General features: G+C 38.5%; 2 protein-coding genes across 2 annotated transcripts in view; both read left to right on the plus strand.

Moving 5' to 3' along the window:
* Positions 1-3,100, plus strand: part of MORC3 (MORC family CW-type zinc finger 3) — a 30,078-nt gene extending 26,978 nt beyond the window's left edge. Inside the window, exon 17 of the mRNA XM_083819991.1 lies at positions 674-3,100. Within this exon, the coding sequence (XP_083676117.1) occupies positions 674-827 (154 nt within the window). The 3' untranslated portion in view covers positions 828-3,100. The remainder of the gene's footprint in view (positions 1-673) is intronic.
* Positions 3,101-3,410: 310 nt separating this feature from the next.
* CHAF1B (chromatin assembly factor 1 subunit B) lies at positions 3,411-19,383 on the plus strand. The gene is made up of 13 exons (XM_083819993.1): positions 3,411-3,703; positions 5,056-5,188; positions 5,911-6,028; positions 7,539-7,642; positions 9,908-10,004; positions 11,322-11,406; positions 12,428-12,521; positions 13,139-13,208; positions 13,291-13,382; positions 15,034-15,196; positions 16,352-16,756; positions 17,772-17,863; positions 18,358-19,383. The coding sequence occupies exons 1-13, from the start codon at positions 3,578-3,580 to the stop codon at positions 18,477-18,479; spliced, it is 1,701 nt and encodes a 566-aa protein (XP_083676119.1). The 5' UTR covers positions 3,411-3,577; the 3' UTR covers positions 18,480-19,383.
* The last annotated feature ends 1,154 nt before the right edge of the window (positions 19,384-20,537 follow it).

Consider the following 20,537-nt stretch of genomic DNA (forward strand, 5'->3'; position numbering starts at 1 on the left):
GGATTTGATGGCACTGTGAAGACTGGCTACTGGAGATAATAAAGGAAATGATGGTAGAAGGAAATGCTCAAGAGAAGGAATGAACGATATGGAAGCAATTTGGGCAGGAGGACGATAGAGCAGTTGAACCATGAAAGAAAGCAAAAAGAGGAGGAATAGTATTTTCCTTGTACTGTAACTCCTACCTTAATTCCTCTTTATAATTTCAAGCCTTTGGACAAGCTACTCTTTCTTGCCTTTTTTTTCTTGTCTTTTTCTCTTCTTTTGTTCCCATTGGTGGTAGTAGTTTGTGATTCTAGATGTATAAAAATTGTGGTTTTTTTAATACTGTTTTGAGAAATAAAGAGGTATTGTGGGGTAGAGGATTGTGCAAGTGCTTATTTGCTAACTTAAATGGAAGTATTAAACTTCTTTTCAGAAGGGCAGAATTCTTAGTATTCCTTTGAAGCTAAGGAAATGTACACCTTCAAAATTAAAAACTCAAGAATCAGCTTTGAAAAATCAGTAGATCTTGAAATTATCTTGTTGCAGTTTCAGTTTCCTTTTGGTTTACAGAAGTCATGCACAGAGCCTTTGCATTATTGAACCTTAGTCCAGCTTTATTAATTAAAGTTGTGTGTATTTTAACATGAAACTTATCTATATCTAAACATATCAAATTATTTCTTCACAGCCTGAAACTACGCTCCCTTCGAGTGAATGTTGGACAACTTTTGGCTACGATCATGCCTGATCTAGACTTGCAGCAAGTAAATTACGATATTGATGTGGTAGATGAAATTTTAGGACAAGTTGTAGAACAAATGCATGAAATCAGTAGTACTTAATATCTTAAGATTTTAGCACTCGTATTTGTTCTTCCATTATAACCTCTGTATAGGCTCAAAAGTGTAAATACTGCTTCTTCACTTTATATATTTGACATAGTTTGATTGATAAGTGTATATACTCTATGCGTTTAGATGTTCCCACGGATACAGTGGGGGTTATCTTAACTTCCTCGTAAAGGAACACTGTCAATATTGACCAACCCCAATGTACTTAATTAAGGATTTTGCTTTTAAAATGTATTTGTAATTAAATTTGCAAATATTTTTATGATTAGGAATCTTAATACTTTTCTACAGAAGTTTTGGTTGACTTTTGGTCTTATATAAGCGTTGATACTTGCAATTTTTTCCTCTTCTGAAATCGAAGTAGTAGAATATATTAAAAATGCAAAAAGAGCCTTCCTTGATTTCCTTCTAAGAACAAACCTCGGTGATGTTATTGTAAGCTACAGTATTTTCATTACTATCAAAAATGTTGTATGTTGCATTAATGTTCTAGAAATGTGACTAATAGATCACAAATATTGCCAATATGGGCAAAAATGTTTTTTACTACCAAAAGAGGAAAAAATTCCTTAAGGGTCTCATCCTTAAAGTGGGTGATCTTTGGCTCCCTTTTGGATTTTTTTGGTGCCACTTACGAACATTGTGTACATAATCTTCCAGCATAAACAAAGCCATGGGATATTTCAGCCTTTTCAGTCTTGGAGACCACATACCTATGTGTGTCCTGCCCTTGCTACTTGATTGTTGTTTCCTAGGGTTTGTTTCTCTGTTTGAGTGCAGTGGGAGGGATGTTCAGTTCTACCATCTGTAGTTCCTATCTGAACATCTATAGGTCCCATCTGAATGCAACAGTGCTGGTTCCCAAGTCCAGTACGTACCAGTACACAGGTTCGAGTGGTTGGTTTTCAACTTGCAGCTCTTGCCCACTTCTTTCCAAGTCAGAGGTATCTGACAGAATGGGAAACGTTCTGGTGGCCCACTGGAGAGAACGTATCAAAAGCTAGGGTTGGACTCCTGGAGGATCTCAGCTGTAACATCACCTCTTGAGACTTGGAAGGTGTTTTTTCAGGGCAGCCCAGTGCTGAAAAGGATTGACATACAGGTTCTGTGATGTATACAAATGCTTGTATATGTTATCTTGGGGGGTGGGGGGGAACTGCTGTAGCATTAAACATGTATTCTGCCCTAGAGTCTTTCAGGCTGGCATGTGAGGGTGCTGAGACTCATTTCCAGAACTTACTTTCCTATCAATGTGCCATGCTGTGTATAAATGGGTCAGACTACTAAATCCTTGATTATCTGGTTGAAATAGAAATAACTTCGAAAAGGAGGCATGTCTTATCTGTGGTGTTAAACTACACAGTAAGCTAAAGCTGAAAGTGTTCAAATACAATTTTTTATGCTGTCTTCAAGTTTAGACATCCTTTAGGGTCACACTTTTTTTTTTCTAACCTCCTTAAATGTTTCACAGCAACTATTAAGCCACTAGTTCTATGCTTTAATGCTCACGCAGAAACTTCCTGGAAGAAATGGTGCTGAGACAAAACATTATTACAGTGGTGACAGTATTCTCCTCAGCCTGTTGCATGCTTTTCTTTTCAAGTCGTCATGAACGAGAAGAGGTGGCAAAGACAGCACATCTACCTTCTACGTCTGGTATTATTCATCATCCAAAAAGTGATCAAGAAAAATGGTTCTTGCTTTAAAATAAAAATCATGAAACTGCATCCAGTGTTTTCATACCTAGGAATTGTACTTTTTGTCAAGCCAATGATTTTGGCTTTTGCACTGCTAACTGTCCTGATTAAAAAGGAACATGATCCAAGTAAGTTGTAGCTCAATTTCTTGTAAGGGATAGCATTTCAATTTGGAGATGCTATCTGTTCTTGTATGCCAATAAGGATAACGTGATTCTGTTGTACTTTATAATGGCTAAATTGAATGTTTGATTTTTGAAGAGGTGGCTGTAATATAACTTTGTATGACTTTTAAAAAGTTTATATTTTCCATTTATTGGTGTGTAGTTTTCCATTTCTTTATTTATTATGTTTCATCGGATCCCGTAGTTGAGTTTATTGTAGGTGACTCTCAAAATATAGCATATGTCTATATTAAAAATTGAAAATTTACAATGTACATTTACACTTTGAACAGTGGACTAATGGAAATGGTTTTTATTTACCTGTTAAAATGTATTTTTTGTAAAAAATTAAAAAATCAAATAAAAAAAAACAGAAAATAAATCTGAGTTTGCTAGATCAAAACCTGTGCCCCAAGAGGATGTTCTTGTTTATAAATAACTGCTCTGCAGCACGGCTGGCATAGCTGCCTTATTTCAAGCAGAAAGCTCGTCAGAAAGCGGGGCGACCCTGGGTGGGAGGAGAAGGCTTAGGCAGTGCCCTTTATTTAGGTGTCCTTTTCTTGAAAACATAGCCAAAATAAAACGCCCAACGTTTCGGGCTCTGTTATCGCTGCCCGCCGTCATGGCGCCGCCCCGCCGGGGGGCGCTGCCCCACCTCAGGCGTTGCCCTCCGGGGGGGGTCCGACTGCGCAGGCGCCGCGGCGGCGGCAGGGGCGGGGCGAGCAGGAGCGGGAAACGCGCTCGCGGGCGGGAGCGGGGCCAGGCCGCGCGGCGCCGCAGGTAGGGGCGGGGGGCGCGCGGCGGCCGTTAGCGGCCGTTGGCGGCGGTTGGGCCGTGAGGCGAGCGGAGCGGCGCCTCGCTGCGTTCTCTTCAAGCAGCCATGAAGGTGATCACGTGCGAAATAGCGTGGCATAACAAGGAGCCCGTGTACAGCTTGGACTTCCAGCGCGGAGCCGACGGGAAGATCAACCGGCTGGCCTCGGCCGGCGTCGACACGGCCGTCCGCGTGAGTAGCGCCCCGGGTCGGTGTCGGCAGGCGTTGGGAGTCCCGTCCTCAGCCTCCTGAGGGTCGCCCCTGGCAGTATCAGGTGGCTGAGGAGCGTAAGCCCCAAGAGACGTGTCTGTGAGATGCACCACTGCAAAAACAAGCAGTTGCTTTCTGTCATAAAAATTCCTGATACATATTGTTCCTGTTAGTCAGTTAGTAATCGCTATTTTTTTCTCTTAGAAGTAAGGCCTGATTGGAAAGCTTTGGGAAAACGAATGCACTGAGAGAGCGACGTTCTTTTTAAATGCATCTTAGTCATCTCCTTAAATAAAGTTAATGGGCTAGTGAGGCACAGTTTTCTTTTTGCCTCCCCCTTTTTTTTTTGGAACTAATACTGAAACAGAGTAGGTTCCCATCCTGCTGGGCTGTTCGTTTCCCTGTATGTCCCTTCAATATCCAGGCATGGTGGTTTGCCATTTAAAAAAAAAAAAAAGAAGGAAAAAATTGGCTTGCTTGCTAAAATCTCTAGTGCTAACCCTTCAATTTTCCTCAAACTTATCTTGCCATAAAGAAGGATTGCAACCAGGAGCCTCCCTGTGCTCCTTGGTAACAAACTCCCACACAAAGACTTCATGCAGGTTTTCTGCTATGTGAGTATGCATCCATCTATCAGTCTTGGATAATTTTACCTTTTAAATATCTTTTGAGTCTGCTTATGTTTTGTCAGTCTTCACACATCTGATGTATTTGAAAAATATTGTAATGAGGTCTCACTACATGTGCAATAAGCAGGAAGAGAGAAATAAGAAGGTTTTCTTTTTCATATTGTTATTGCTGCATTTTCTTAATGGAGAAATATTCTGGTTTACCAGAGGATCTGAGATGCAAAGATCAGACCTGTCCTTTCAATCTGGACTGTCTGGATTGCATCCACACTTTTTTTTTTTCCTGTAGAGATAAGGGTGTTTGGGTGTTGTGTTTTTTTTTGTTTTGGATTGTTACTATTTGTGGTTGTTGGAGTTATTGTAAACCCATAATATTAAAATCGCTATCTACAGACGTGTCAAATTCACTTGAAGGTGGAGGTTGCTGATGAAAGATAAGAGAATGATGTCATGTGTTTGGTGGTTGTTTTTTAAATTTATGGGAAATATTTGGTAATGCATTTCATCAGACTAAAATAATTCTGCGATATAATTACAGTTGTAGTTTGTAGAGAGAAAAATGTTGTGCTATTGCAGCTTGAGCTGTCAGAGTTTCAGATAATAAGTTCAGAATGACTGCCCAAGGAGTAAATTGTGAATTCTTGTAGTGATGACCACAGCTTACATCTTGTTTCTGAAAACTACCTGTAATGCTTTTGTAAGTAGATATGGAAAGTGGAAAAAGGACCGGATGGAAAAGCTATTGTGGAATTCTTGTCCAACCTCGCCCGCCATACCAAGGCAGTAAATGTTGTGCGCTTCTCTCCCAGCGGTGAGATCCTAGCATCTGGTGGAGATGGTGAGTGATAATGCCTAAAGAAGCTAACATAAAGAAGCTGTTTGTGCATCTGGTGAGTGGAGGGGAGAAAATGAACATGGGGGTTTATTCATACCTGTCTCTCGCACTTCTAGCTATGGACTGCTGTGTGCCCTCTGATTGTACATGGCAAATACTTGCCATGCAGTTCTTAAATAACTTCTCACTGTCTGTGTGTCTGAGAGGATGTATTCCAGATATAAAATAATTGCTGTCTGTGTTTCAGAGGTGGGGAGACTGAGTGTACTGCCTAGCATCATGCTGAGACGCTGTGGCAGAATCTGTAAATTTAGCCCTGTCCCTCCAGGGCCGTGTGGGTTCTTCAGTCGCAGCAGGGACAGCGTTAGGTGGGGGGGTGCTCTGTGAGACAGAGCTGAGTGTTACCTACCTTAATGGAAGATTTTCAAAAGCCTGAAGTGCAGAACCATAGCCGGCTCTAATCAAAAGTAAATTGGAAATCAAGCACTTAACTCTCATTTTAACTCCTGGGAGTCTCTCTATTCTTTTTATTAGCATTACATAAAAAATACTTAGATTAAAATCAGTAGCTCACACTGGAGGGTAAAGCAGTCTCTTCTTCCTCATCACAAATTAAGGCTTGTTTTTCATGTGTCATACATGAGATAACTGTAATGTTAAACTAAATGTAATATGTTAACAAAACAATGAGTGGAAAAGAAGGCTTCATAGTATTTCTTCTCCAGATGCTGTTATTTTGTTGTGGAAGCTGAATGATAGCAAAGAACTGGAACCACTAGCTTTTCAGGATGAAGATGAAGCACAGCTCAACAAGGAAAACTGGACAGTTGTTAAAACTTTAAGGTAGCTCAATATTTTTTAGCTCGCTTTCTGTTCTGGGTTTTTGATTCTGCAGTGGCTTTTGTCATATAGTACAGTCTTCTGCTCAGTGTATTTAGAACTTCAGTATTCTCTAAGATTTGCTTACTCCAATGTTCATCCTTTTATCATCTTTTATTTTTTCTTTTGATACAGTGCCAACCTGCATCCTCTTAGTTAAGGCATTTACGTGACTTAATTTACGTGACATAACTGATGTGCTCTGAAACTGGTTCATGAGATTTGCAGGCACTTAAACTTTAACACGTGTGTGTGTGTGTGTGTATATACATATTTAAAGAAAATGTGAAGTTTTATTTATTAGCTTTATAGTGGAAATTTTGATCATTATTAAAGCAAAAAAATGTCAGTAGTTGAAATGGTTCATTGAAGTTTGCCGGACAGTAGATGTGAAGCTAGACCAGTCTTTTACAACTGGTTCTTTGTAATAGTTTCAAACTATACAGTGATTAATACAATATACACACTGTGCCTGGTAAGTCTAGGTCAGTATTAGCTGATAGTGACTAAGGCATTAAACCAATGCTGGCAGTTGGAACATGTTCTGTTCTCACTCGGCAGAAGATCAAAAGAAATAAGTGTTTCTGCAGTACTTCAAATGAGCAGTATTTATACCTGCTCCATTTTCTGTGTAGTACCTGTTAAAAGTTTAGGTCTCCGTCTATGCTGATAAAATTATTAAGAATTTACACTATTTTACAAAAAAATAACTGTGCTGTACATAACTGTTAGATTCCTTGCAACTGTTGAGGTTTATGTGCAAAGTTTCAAACGTGCTAGTGAAATTGCATGAAGTACTGGCAGGATCCTTAGGAGCATCAAGCTCTTAAAGCAAACAAACAAAGCCAACCCCCCTTCCCTAAATTTAGCATTGCAAATATTAATTATTAAAGCTATGACACTGTATGGCAAATCTTTAAACTACAGGCAATACAAATTGGTTTTGGTGAAGTCCTTCTAGGTGGTTCTGAATATCTTACAAAGTTTGTTCAGTTGCATCTAAATCAACCTTAATTTTCTGTGTTTCATGTGGTTCTGCTGAGCGTGCATGTTTGTTTACTGCTTTTATAAAACCCATAAATATGCAGTAAAGTTGTCTTGAATTGTGTCACTTCTTGACTTCTTTGGTGTAGTGTTCTGTTTGTACACGTCCTAGAACTATTCATTTGCAGCTCTTTAGATATAAATTCAAAAGCAATTTCAAATGCAAGGTTTTTTATTGTCTGTGGAAAAAAAGGAATGTTGAAAAGGCAGGCTTATTTTGAGTAGAAGTAGGATGTGCTTTTAAGAACGTTCTACCACCTCCTGAATATGGAAGTTTTTTAGAAGCTGAAAATCATGCTGTTCATTTTACTTCCATGATTTTTTAATTTGGATCTCTGATTTTCTTTTTAACCTGAAATTGTGCAAAACTGTTAACATTTACATGTATCTGTTCACCTTAATAATTGGTATCTTCTCTTCTGGCTTCTAGAGGCCACCTAGAAGACGTGTACGATATTTGTTGGACTTCTGATGGAAATTACATGGCATCTGCTTCTGTAGATAACACAGCAATAATGTGGGATGTCAATAAAGGTAAATGCTTTTTCTTATTTGTGGCTCCAGTACTGATGGAAGCGTCTTAGGGTATTTATCAAAAAGGTTAAAAATATTTTCTGTTTGTGAGAGAGCAGTCCCCTTAGTTGCTAAACTTCTGGAATTGCGAGGCAGATAGCCCGGCACATAAGGATACCTTCAGGCCAGCAAAGTGTACTAAGTCATCTCTTCATATCTTCACTGAGAAAGCAAACTGCACCCTTTTTCTTTCCCCAAGCTCCTATACAAGTGTCTCGTGTATTACTCGTTCACCTCCCCCCACCCCAACAAACACATAAAAGTTGACTGGTATCAAGTAACTAACTACCTCGGTCAAATCCAGAAAGAACATGTAGGATGTAGGCCGTTTCTTTTTGCAAGATGTGACACTTTTTCAGGCTCTGTTCAGCAACAAACTTTTGTTCATTTTCATCCCACTGCCATGGGATTGCTCATATTCTCCAAGCCCAACTGTAGAAGTTCTGTTGGACCAACCCAGAATACTTAGCACTCTGCAGTGTCCAGCCATGTATGTATGGTTGGTAGTAACCAATTAGGTTTGGTTGCTTGAGAGTGGTTTGGTGTTTTCTTATTAGCAGTGCAATCATTACTTTAAATTCTAATCTAATGTGGAAATACTTGACTTTCACTAGAGTTAAACTTTAATCTTGCATTTCTTATACTTAGTATCTAATTTAAAAAAAAAAAATAGCATCCAGGTTAATTTCTCAGTGCGTGCACTCATGAAAGTATAAATGTTCTGCTGCTGACGTTTTTCCATGTTCTTGGTTTGGATGCTTAATATCTCTCCCATCCTCCTAACTGTGTTCACATACACTCCTTTACCATAAATACAAGAATGTTCAACTAAGTGTGTATGTGCTCAGAGCTTAAGTATGTGCAGGCAGATAGTGATGAAATGTCCTGCATTTTGGACTGCTTTTAACAACTTTAAATGGACATATCTATTCAAATTTTTACTAAAAAAAGCTGGATGTCCTTTTATGTTACTTACATAATATATGTGTAATGTATTCCATTCTTGCTGCTTTCTTTTAGCATTAAATTATTGCTGCAGAGGAGTTTTGTGTCTTCTAAGTGGAGACACAACTAATAAGTTGGAAGTAAGAAGCCATTAATGGAAAATGTAGGCTTTGTGGTTGAAGTGGGAGGTACATGAAAGTAAAGAGCTTCAAGGAGAGCTTCTTATAATATCCAGGCTAAAAGCTTGCATGGTTTAAAAAACAACAAAAAATGGCAGGAAGAAAATTAATAATAAAAATCCATAGGGCTGTTTAGTACAAAGACCAGATCACTGGCTTTAGAAATCCTACAGGCACAAACTGTTGGCAACTCTCAGGGCATCCTGGAGAAATACCATTACGTGCTTGCTTGCTTCTTAGGCTCTTAGGCATGTGTTGTTGGTCACTGTCTGAGAACAAGGGGGGCAGAAGGACTTCGGGAATTACGCAGCATGGCCTCGACTCTTTGTGTAATCTTTTCAAAGAGCTGTTCCTTTGAAACAAAGCGACACTATGACACTAGAAGAAAGTCTGTCACTGGTATTTAAAACATAGTATTTCATGACAATTTTCTGTAAATTTACCTCATCACGATGCTTTAGATTTGTGACATTCATGTTAGGTCAGAGAGTTCAAGCCTTTGAAAGATGTTCATGATACAGTGAGCTGTGGAAGAGCATGAGTTAGCACTGCTGTAGAGGTATTTCTGAAAGCTGTGTGTGTGGAAGCCATCAGTCAGCATTCATGCAGTATATTTGTTCAGTGCCTGCTCAGCAGAGTAGGTGAGTTTCCACAGCTCCAGAGAGCAGCGCCTGGCTATCTAGCCCCAGCTGACAGTTGTGTTTTAGTGCTGGAATTTCTGGCTTTGTATTCAGCCAAAGTCAGTTAATTGTTGAGGAATACTCTAGACTTCCATGGTTATTTTTTTTTCTAAATCAGAAAGGTTTTGAAATATACTCATCTTGCACATTTGATGCCTGAACCAAGCTGCTTGTCTGCGTTAGTTTGTAGGGAACAAGCCTTAAATTAGCGTGTACCAATTGGCTGAATTTATGTCTAGAATCTGTTGTATGTCTAGAATATTTCTGTTTCCAACATTCATGTCAGGTACCATCAAGATAAATTTGTTTAAAAAATTACTAGTTTGTATTTTAAAACGTCTTGCCTTGTTTTATTTCTGAAATGAAGAAATGTTTTTAAAACACATTTGAATTCAGAATTTGGAAACTGTTTGTAATTTCAGGGCAGAAGGTTTCAATATTAAATGAACACAAGAGTTATGTCCAAGGAATAACCTGGGATCCTCTAGGCCAGTACATTGCAACTCTGAGTTGTGATAGGTGAGCTGATGGTCTAAGTGTTTTGCCTTAGTGTTCTTTCTTACTTGAGGATGAATTGAAAGCATGTGTATGAGATAAATGTGACTTTTATCTATGTTCAGATTGTTGTCTAAGAAGGTTGATGTGAAAGCAACATGATAATTCAGTAAACTTTTTGCTTGTGGTAAATGATTCCTGAGGTCTGAGTGTCTTTTCTAAATGGCAAGTAAGCTTATATAACGTTTTTTTAGAAAATTGTCTTCAGGAAATAAGCTTTCATGATATTAGTCGTTAGAGATACCAGATACATCTGAAGAGATTGCTGCATTCTCTGGTTGTCAGTGAGCTAATAAGTCCATCCTTGTCAATGCATTTTAGAGAAAGGTATAAGCAGGTTAAGAAATCAGTTAAAATACTTTTTTTCACTGATATATTTCTTTCACCCTCTTGCTCCCTCCATCCCAAGCAGTTTTGTAAGTGATGTCATTGGGAAAGCAAACACACACTTCATAAACTTGGCCTTTGTCAGAACTTTGCAGTTCAGCTTAAGCTGTCTAGGGCATGTGTGCTGCTCAGGAGGGGTCGCAGCTGGCTAATAAATGTGTGTCATTTGGCACCAGTTGCAAGGAAAATTACTGTAGTAGTGGAAAAGTAGTTTTGATTTAAGATTCGCAATAGGCTCAGAAAAATGATGAGTTAATGGCTGCTAGGTCATTATGAGCCTCTGTTTTCTGATAATCAGTTATGTGAAATTTGTGTGCTTCTATTAAAACGAACAGCAGTGAAACACAAACCAACGTAACCCAGTGAAGGCTTCAGTGGGTGTCTGAGCTGGCAGAAAGGACGGGATGGTGGGACCAGCAGTTGGATTTGCTTTGGCTACCTGCTGTTTACTGAGATGAAGTCAGTGGAGCTCAAACCTTCTCTGTGGAGTTATACTCTGGTTTTCATGTCTTCCAAAGGAAACTGAATTAAAGCCTAGAAATGTAACTAATTGTCTTTGAGGAGAGTTCCTATTCCACAGGAACTTATTAGCTACTACAGCGCAGGTAGGAATGGCGTGGCTGTTCACTGTCCATTAATTCCCTTTTTCCTCTATGAATATATATGCTCGTACCTTACAAACCTCATTGAGTCAAATAGTTGTCAGTGATTAACTGCTTGCTTAGCCATAAAGACGTGTCCTCCCCGGCGTTGTCTCATGAACAGAGCTATAATTATTGTGTGATTGTCATTTATTTTTGGCAGTCCTGACTGAAAAGTGAGGTGTTGTAATGCTATGTGAAACTTGAGGTGAAGGGAAGCTGGCTACAGCTAACTGTGCTCTCCACCATGTAGGGTCCTGCGAGTATACAACACACAAACCAGGCGTGTAGCATTCAACGTTACCAAGATGCCATCTGGGTCGGGAGCTGAAGGAGAGGTGTGTTGTTCTGCTGCTGATGGTACTAGAGAATGTGCTGGGTGCTATTCTGTATGAGTTAGTCTGTTCTCCGAAACTAAAGGGACAGATATTTTCCATTCAAATAATCCACATATCAAATACTTTCGTCTGCATCTAACTTTAACGTTTTATGAGTAGAGACCTCTTCAGGTTTCCTCTGTCATTGTAGAAGTGACTAACAAAGAACATTGCCTGCTGCTGCTGATCTCTTGAAAGTTCAGCTGAGTAAAGTAGTAACACAGCGTCTTTGGCTGTAAATGTTAAAAATGTCATGGAAAAAATAGTATGTGTGACGAATTTTTAATAGATTTAAAACACGTCTGTCAGAGTGTAGCTGTACATTTATGAATGGATATGACATAGCATTAATCTTTTAAATTCAACAGCCTGAAATTTACAAAAAGGGGGGACTGATTTTTAAGAAAAATGGGATTAGAATTTCCTAAATTTTCACTATTTTTAAAGAGAAAAACCAAAGAACTTTTTTTTCCCCAAAATAATTCCGAGTAAAATAACACTTCTAAGCCAGCTATAACCTTTTTAATTCTTTTTATTCCTTTTTTTTTTTTTGTGAAATATTTGTAACAGTTTTATAGAGACTAAAGAACAGGCCTGAGAGAAGTCTCTTTGCCATTACAGAAGCTTTCTTTAAACCTCTACTCCTAGAGTTAAAACTAAATGCCTAACGAACAGGTTTTTACACCGACTGTTACATAATGTTGTTCTCCAGGTTATTACTACTTTGTGATTACTGGTCTAATGTGACCGCTCTTAAGAGTGTTTTGATTAGCTGATGAGGAATCAGGGTTATTTTTCTTAGCTGTGAAGAATTTATTGCAAAGGGGGAAAATGAGTTTGAAGGAATTATGGTTTTTAAAATATTTATCTTTTATTTTAAAAGCTCTGTGAGGTTGGACTGTACAACTAGATGACTTTTCGCGCTTGTATTCCAACTGACATATTCATGGCACTTCTTGCAATCATATTTTCAATGTTACAGGCTAGGAGCTATCGGATGTTTCATGATGACAGCATGAAGTCATTTTTCCGCAGACTCAGTTTTACTCCTGATGGCTCCTTATTACTCACTCCAGGTATGTAAGAACATGTAATGTTTATTATACTTTACTTTGAATGTGCATTAGGATTGCTTTCAAACTGCTAGGGGATGCTTATTTATTTGAATTGTGCCATTCCTCCTTAATCATCTTCCCGTTGAAGGAAACAGAGACTCCACTCGTTCATTAGCAATCCAGAACCTCAACCTTCTCTGGTGATAAAAGTTATATTTGTGGCATTTTTCTTAACTGAAACGTACACTGCAACAATACAGCTCTGTTTAAATAGAAATGAAGAATAATGAGTGGTTTATTTTGACTGTCAGGTCTCTCATCATTTTTATCCTTTTTAAAAAACATTCTGCAGTCATAGTAGAAATAACATTGCAAGGAGGGGATCAGTTTGCCCATATAAGCACTGCTTTTATAGATGTCTGGCATCATTAAAAAGAAGCTTTGAGCGGGAAGTATATAAGGGAAACACAAACAGCATTAAATAAATATTTGGGATGCCTTTTAAAGTTGTATTTAGGTTGCACAGCTCTTGCCCAACTGACAAGTCTAATTCCTGAGAAGTAAAATGTTTATAGGCAGAAAGTGTGTACTCAGTACCTTTTTGACTTGATGAGTAATGTTTCGACCTGTTTTTGCAGCTGGCTGTGTTGAATCAGGAGAAAATGTAACAAACACCACATATGTTTTCTCCAGAAACAATCTTAAAAGGTAGAGTTTAATAAGATCAAAATATCATTTTATTAAAAAAAAATCAAGTGCTGTTTTCTGAAATACTTATTCTTCATAAAAGGCCTATGGGTCATCTGCCCTGTCCTGGAAAGGCAACTCTTGCTGTTCGCTGCTGCCCAGTCTACTTTGAGTTGAGACGAGCACTTAATAAAGGTACTGTAAATCCGTCGGGGATTATGATTTTTACAGCAAACATGTGAAAAGGCTAGTGTGGCTGTTTATTTGCAGGCCATATGATTTTATTCCCTAGCCTTTTAACATTCCTTAAGATAGTGTTGTACCACATCTTAGAAACTGTTTCCTGATTCTAAGACCCTGAATTCACCTCAAGTACCTTGTGAATAGCTTTTGATATAGCGAATTAACTTCTTAATTAGCTTCTTGGCCGTGTCGGCTACAGAAATACTGTTTAGTATTTTCCTTTAACTTTTAATCATTTTCTGTGAATAAAAGTAAATAACTTGGCTTAGCACTAAAGGAGCAACCCAGTGAAATATTTTTAGTCCCAACTACCCACATCACAGAAACGCCACAGAGTTGGTGTAGTTTGCAACAACCATTGATGTTTATTCAAGGAAGCCAAACTTGAATCAATGCTGGTGTTACTGGCCAGAACGGGAGTTCTGAGGAGGGGAAGAATGGTATGAAGTTGCATGAGAACTTACCTGGAGATTGAAATATAGCCTTATCGCAAGCCCTGTGAGGCCAGGAGTGTTTATATTTTAACAAGACCACTCTTATTCTGGTGAAAAAGCAGAGCTTTGCTCATCTCAAGGAGTGCAATAAAACCTCTTTCTTTAGAGAGTCAATTTGTAGTATTCCTTGGAGGATTTAGAAAGTACCTGTTCTTGTGTTCTGTATTTCCATCATAATCTTTAGATCTATTGTAGTTCTGTGGTGCAAGGTAAGGAGACGAGTGTCTGCAGTCAGTCTCCGTAGCTCTCCGAAATGCACTGGTTAGTTTCTGCTGTACAGTCCCTGAAAAGTGAGAATCTGTGGTAGTCCACAAATCTGTAAGCGTAAGCACCTTACATTAACATTATGGTAATGTCTTGTTTTTTTCAGTGCATTGTTTCCACAATCGTGGAAGTGAACAGGAGGTCTGTATACTAGGGATTTCTGAAAATAGCTAGCTAGCGCACAGCTTCTGGTCAAGTCTGAATAACCTGTCTTTACAAAGAACTAATGTTGGAAGCCAAAGATTAGCTAGGAGCTGAATCCAAGATACCATGCATGGAGCTAAATGCATTATTTTGAATGAGTCATTCAGAATGCCCCATCCCTGGCAGTGTTCAGGGCCAGGCTGGATGGGGCTTTGGGCAACCTGCTCTGGTGGGAGGTGTCCCTGCCCATGGCTGGGGGGGTGGAACCAGGTGGTCTTTAAGGTCCCATTGAACCCAAACCATTCTATGATTCTGTGAATATAATGTGGTGGTATAAATTTATGGTGACTTTAAATTAAAGTATTTCCTAAGGTTTGTTTGTTTTGACTTCAGTATTAAAGTGCATATAAATACATTGAAGAATTTAAACTGGAAAATGTGACAGACAAAACAAAATATTAACAACTTGGATGAACTAAACTTCTGCTGATTTCTCTCTCAAGACAATGGGGGGCAATCTGTAGGCAATAGAAATGTTAGTGCTTGACATTAAGCTTTGTTTTATAGAAGTGCCATCTTCTCAGCCGTTATCTTGATGAATAATTAAATCTTTGTTTGGGTTCATGACTAACTAGTATGTTTACTACCCTGCAATGAGTACAAGAGAGAATTCTCAGTGTTTTCATTTCTTTGCATTCTAGATGAAATTAGTCAGAAATCATCTCCTGGTCTGTTGAATTTGCCCTATCGATTGGTGTTCGCTGTTGCCTCAGAAGATTCTGTGCTTTTTTATGACACTGAGCAGTCTTTCCCCTTTGGCTATGTTTCTAACATACATTATCACACCCTCAGTGACATTTCATGGTATGTAATGGTTAGATTCTTAAAAGTTGTTGTGATGGGAGGGGGAGAGGAGAGGTTGTCCTTTTTATACAGTGAGGCTCTGCACAACTTCCTGTGTCTTGCTTTATTTTTGTGTTTCATTTATGACATGTCTTTGGTCACTGTCATTGTGATATCCAAACAAGTCATCTCGTTTGCCCTGTAAACTGAAGAATTACAGTTCTTTGGTTGGGAAACAAGGTGCAAGCAGCCAAAGGACAAGTAGATAGCATTGTACAGACAAATAGAAAATTTGTACAAATCCTAATGTACTTGGGTGCCTTTGTAAAGTACTCATTGTCCAGGCAGTGTTACTGGTAATAACGATGTTATTCAGAGGTTTCAAAAGTCACCTCTGCGTTCAGGTATCAGTATCCTGGCCAAATTAAGCTTTATCTGTGTAGTTCTGCTTGATGGTTCTTCGTGTATGGGACTAAGTAGTTTATCTGGCCTGATGCAGGAAGTCTGAACTGGAGCTGAAAATTGAAGCTGAGACTTGCAATCAGGATAATCCCTCTGCTGGACTAGGCTTGTTACGCCTTTCTAGCCAGTATTCGTAAGCTGAGGACAACGTGGAAGCCTCTATCAGAAGTTATAACTGATGCTCAGAAACTGAAAATCATTGTGTGTCAGGAGGAGGGGAGCAGAAGAGAATAGGAAAGCATATGTTTTTTATCAGTGATTGATTTACTTGGTGAAATAAGTACCATGGGCCTGCCCATATGAGCACCGCAGTGATTTTGAACACAGGGATCTCTACCTAGCACGGGGACCATAGCTAAAGAGCTTAAGCTGCTCTGCTGGTCTAAATGGGCAGACTTCAGCAATATTTCAGAAACTGTGCCTGGAGGGGTTTTGTACCTGCAATTGATCAGTGCCTGCTGAGGTGAATGCAGGTGCTAGCAGCAGCATAATACCACTGATCACAGACAAGGCCAGAGAGATTAAATCAGATGTGAAGGCCAGACTTGAAGATCATTTGAATTGCATGTCTTTCGCTTGAATGCAGTTTTATTTAGATGTATGCATGTACTCGGGGGAAGGGAAGAGGAACAGATGTGTGTCACAGATGGGGGGATTGGGAGTTGAAGAAAAAAGTTTTAACATTTGCTCCTAATGGAAAAAAAATCCAAACAGGTCCAGTGATGGAGCCTTTCTTGCAATTTCTTCCACGGATGGATACTGTTCATTTGTTACCTTTGAGAAGGATGAACTGGGAATACCACTGAAGGAGAAGCCTCAGATAAATGTCAAGGCTCCTGGTACAACAGAGAAGAAAGTGAAGAAGAGTCAGTGTCACAAAGCCATTTCCCCAGGCTCTAGGCTGACAGAGGGGACTCCTCCCAGCACTCCCACACTCCAACCTAAGACACTCGCAGGTGCCGGTAAGGACTTGCCTTCCACACCTGCTGGCGTAAAAAATGTTCCAGTCTCATCTTCAGACGAGAGGAAAATGAGCCAGCCAGCCAGCCAGAGTACTAAAGTAAACCAGCCCAGGAGGATTACTCTCAACACTTTACAAGCATGGAGCAAGACGCCAAGGTGAGATTTATATTGCCATTTGCAGTCATAAATCCGAAGGCCAAGACAAGCTGTGCTTGTGCTGCATTTAAAAGTTTGAGGTTTAGATATAAATTCCTAGCCTTGTGTCTTGGTGGTAGCTGTCTTGACATGGAACGTCTTGTTCCAGCTGTACTGCAGCTAAAAGGTCAAAATGTCTCAAATCCGAAACGTACAGTTCTTGCCTTTCTATCTAAAACATGAAGAAGTAGCAAAGTTAAGCTGACCGTTACACCTTGTCCGTCTCATCTGTATGGGAACTAACAAGAGAAAAGGTTTAGTTAAAAGTTACTGTTGTCCAGAGGGCAGGGTGACAGCACAAATTAATCTTCCTGGGTTTTTGAGAGAGAAGCTATATTTTATCATACTAGCTAATTATGCTATGAGTGTTATCTTGTAGTAATATGCGTGGTGCTGCCAGTGGTAATTTTTATAGTCCAGTTAATCTTATGTCACTCTTATGCTTATTTTTAAGTGCTATCCGGAAGACGTTTAGCAGAAGAAAATACAAAATCTGATGAGTGTGATGTAAAGAAAGGACTTCTTTTTTTCCTCCACTAGAATTGTTAGTGGACTTTATAGGGCAAAATAATTCCCTAGAGTTTTAACAGTCTTAAAGTGTTAACGTGGACAAGACTAGCAGAGGAATGGTAAGCTGTTGTAGCCAAACTAAAAGCCTTAACAGGTGTGAAGAAACAGGCTAAAATCCTTACCTTTGCAGACAGTCTTAACTACAAAATATTTCACCAAAACAATATCTTCTGAAGGCCTGTTTCACATAACACGCAAAAGTACTTTCTAGTGAAAAAGATGAATGGCTGTATTTAAAGTACTTCTAAAAATGCCCTGCTCAGCATATAATAATAATAAAAAAAAATCGCACATAGTAACATACATCTAAACAACATTAAATTTAAAGGATTCTATGTATAGTATATGTTCAAATAAAGTGGATGTGGAAGCTTTAAGTACTTGAACTATTTCTGCTCTTTTAAAGGAGAATAAACTTGATATCACTGAAGCCAGATGCACCAACCTTGGCATGTACAGATACAGTTCCTTTACCTCCTTCCTCAGAACAGGAACATGGTAAGCTTTTGTGGCTATTAGTATCCAGAAAAGATTTTTGCCAATCATTTTTTTTTCCATCATGGGCTTCTCTTATAAGCTATAAAACTCAAATCATGCACAAACCTAAAACTAGTTGTAGATTTTAAAGCTTCTTCATTGTCTGTGTGTGTTTGAAAGGTTCTTACGACTGTATGAAGTGTGGTGTTCTCACTACGGTTGTCTCAGGTAGCTGCTTGTATATCACTACGGTTTAATAGTAATGGGAACATTAGCTGACAGTTGAAACACTAGAGAGTAAACTTGCTTGGACGTGATGTCCTCCAGGTCACACAGGTAGGTTTTAAGGAGACTTTCTGCCCTTGTACTTTGAGCATGTAATTGTTTCAGATGCTGGTCTATCTCAAACCACTTTCTTTCATGAGTGCTTAATTGTTAGCGAATTCAGCAAGCCAATTCACTTCCTTAATCTGACTTCACTGAGCTTAAATGACTTTCATATCTGCCTGTTTCAGAGAGGCCACTACCGTCTGATGACAGTCTTCAAAATCCCCCAGCATCTAAACGTCCTAGAACAGAGGAAATGCCCCTTTCTACATCTGCTGAAGATCAAATCAGCTGCAAAACAAACAAATAACAGCTAATCTTTTAGTAGACCCTTCAGTTTGAAGGTGATGCAGCCATATCTGAGAGCACATTTCTTTTTGCAAATGTTAAATCCTCAATTCCTGATTAAAGTACCATATGCACATTTGACATAGTGCTGTGAAGAAAGAAACTGGCAGTAGAAGACACAGGTTTCAGGAATAAAATTTCTACTGGCAGTAGATGACACAGGTTTCGGGCTTTGCAGAAGAGGAAATAGTTGTGAAGTGACTTCTAAGTGTAGTTCTACTTCTTGAAGACAACATTATTTAAGAAATGCAGCAGCTAAAGGAAATCATGAAAATCTGGTTATTGAAAAGCTGTACAGTAACCTAAGAGTTTCCATAAGAAGTCCTTAAGCTGACATTTATAAAGTATTATGTCTTCCAGCAACCTGTCTGGCGAATGAGTAGAATTTCTAAGGAATTAAATAAGTTCATAATGATTGGATGTGTCTTAAGAAAAAAAAAAACAGACAAAAAAACCCTGAAACTTTCATTCAGGCAGCTTGGCTTATACATTGTAGCAATGTGCAAAATAATTAATTCTCTACAGTACATGTGGAATGGAAGCAGATGTTCACATGCTCTGAATGCAGCAGCATGCAGTATGACTGAAACAAATCAGAACCTAGAACTGCAAGAAACAAGAAAGCGAAAGGAAGAAACCCTCTGAAGACCTGTTGAAAGCATTAAACAGTGGAAGAAAGTTTGCAGTTATTCAGCGCGTATATTTACGAAAAGGCAGACATGAGATTTTCCTGAGGCAGCAGGATTTGAGTGTATACATTAAAATTACATGAAAAGATTTCCCCTTTTCTTTTTTCCAAATCTAACTCATTTGTCCAATAAAATATAATATAAATCCAGTGTATAATAAACTTTTTAAAGTTCATTTATTTAATACTTGCTTTATTATTAAACAAAGACCTGCAAATTGAAAATGAGACCCAAATCTTCGAAAACCACTACACTCACTTTTTTCTGGTGTGCAGACTAAGACTCCAGAAGTAGAATGAATGCTCAGCCACAGTATTCTGAGCTTATCTACTTCATTACTTTTGTTTAATATCAGGTACTTATTTTTAAGAAGATAATACTTAAAATGTGAATGGTTGTTCTAGTTTATGATAACATGTAGAAATTTTTGAATATAATTTTCTCTTGTGATTTAGCCCACACATATCGTGAAGTTCTGAAATACATGAGAAGGGAAAGCTGCAATTGATACTAAAGCTCTTTGACTTTCATTCTTCCCTGGATTTGGTTGATTTTAAGCTGTGTAAATAGTGCTTATTTTCTGACAGTTTCTTAGAAATTGGACAAATACATGAGAGAAGCAGAAATAGAAATGTTTCAGAAGTGATTCACAAAAATGTCACGAGGAAATACTAACAAACACCTGTTCCAGAAAGAGAGCTTGAAACAAATTGTGTGTAATCATATGTGTAAATCATATTTCAATGGAAATTAATTATAAAAATTTGTAGAGAAGTCTGAATTGATGTCTAAAGCAGATATTTGTAGCTAACACAAAATAAAACATGACCAGCAACGGATGTTTTCTTCACCATGAGCTGTAAGAAAGCTGGCATTTCATCTTTCTGTGGGACGGTGACCCGCTTAATACTGCAGTAGTTCATTCTGTTGCACTGCAAAGGATTCATTGAATTCAAAATTACACTTTGAAATAGTAATTTTAAAATTATCCTAATTGTTTTTTTTGGTTGTTTTTTTTTTTTACTTTTTTTTACACAAAGTGCATTTCATCATAAACTGTTCTTTCTGTTGAAAGCTAGTTGGTTAGATATATTATTTTAGTGTTAATGGCATACCTGGCCTTTGTGGTCTTCAGGTGCAATTAATTACCAGAGGATTCATCTTTATTTCATACCACACCCATTCAGGTGATATCCATATTTGTTTATATGGTTGCTTAGCTTATTTTCCCTCTGCTTTAAAACTTAATTGGAATGATAAATGTATTGTGGCTTGCACTGCTTTCTTTTAGGAGATTATTTCCACATTATCATCTCTTTCATAATGCTCTA

Source organism: Anser anser (assembly GCF_964211835.1).
Source record: "Anser anser genome assembly, chromosome: 1".
In the NCBI taxonomy this organism is placed as follows: Eukaryota; Metazoa; Chordata; class Aves; order Anseriformes; family Anatidae; genus Anser; species Anser anser.

Coding starts and splice junctions, on each gene's coding strand:
- CHAF1B (XM_083819993.1), top strand. CDS start 3,578: ATGAAGGTGATCACGTGCGAAATAGCGTGGCATAACAAGGAGCCCGTG. Junction 7,643..9,907: donor AATGTGGGATGTCAATAAAG/GTAAATGCTTTT, acceptor TTGTAATTTCAG/GGCAGAAGGTTTCAATATTA. Junction 13,209..13,290: donor TCCAGAAACAATCTTAAAAG/GTAGAGTTTAAT, acceptor TCTTCATAAAAG/GCCTATGGGTCATCTGCCCT.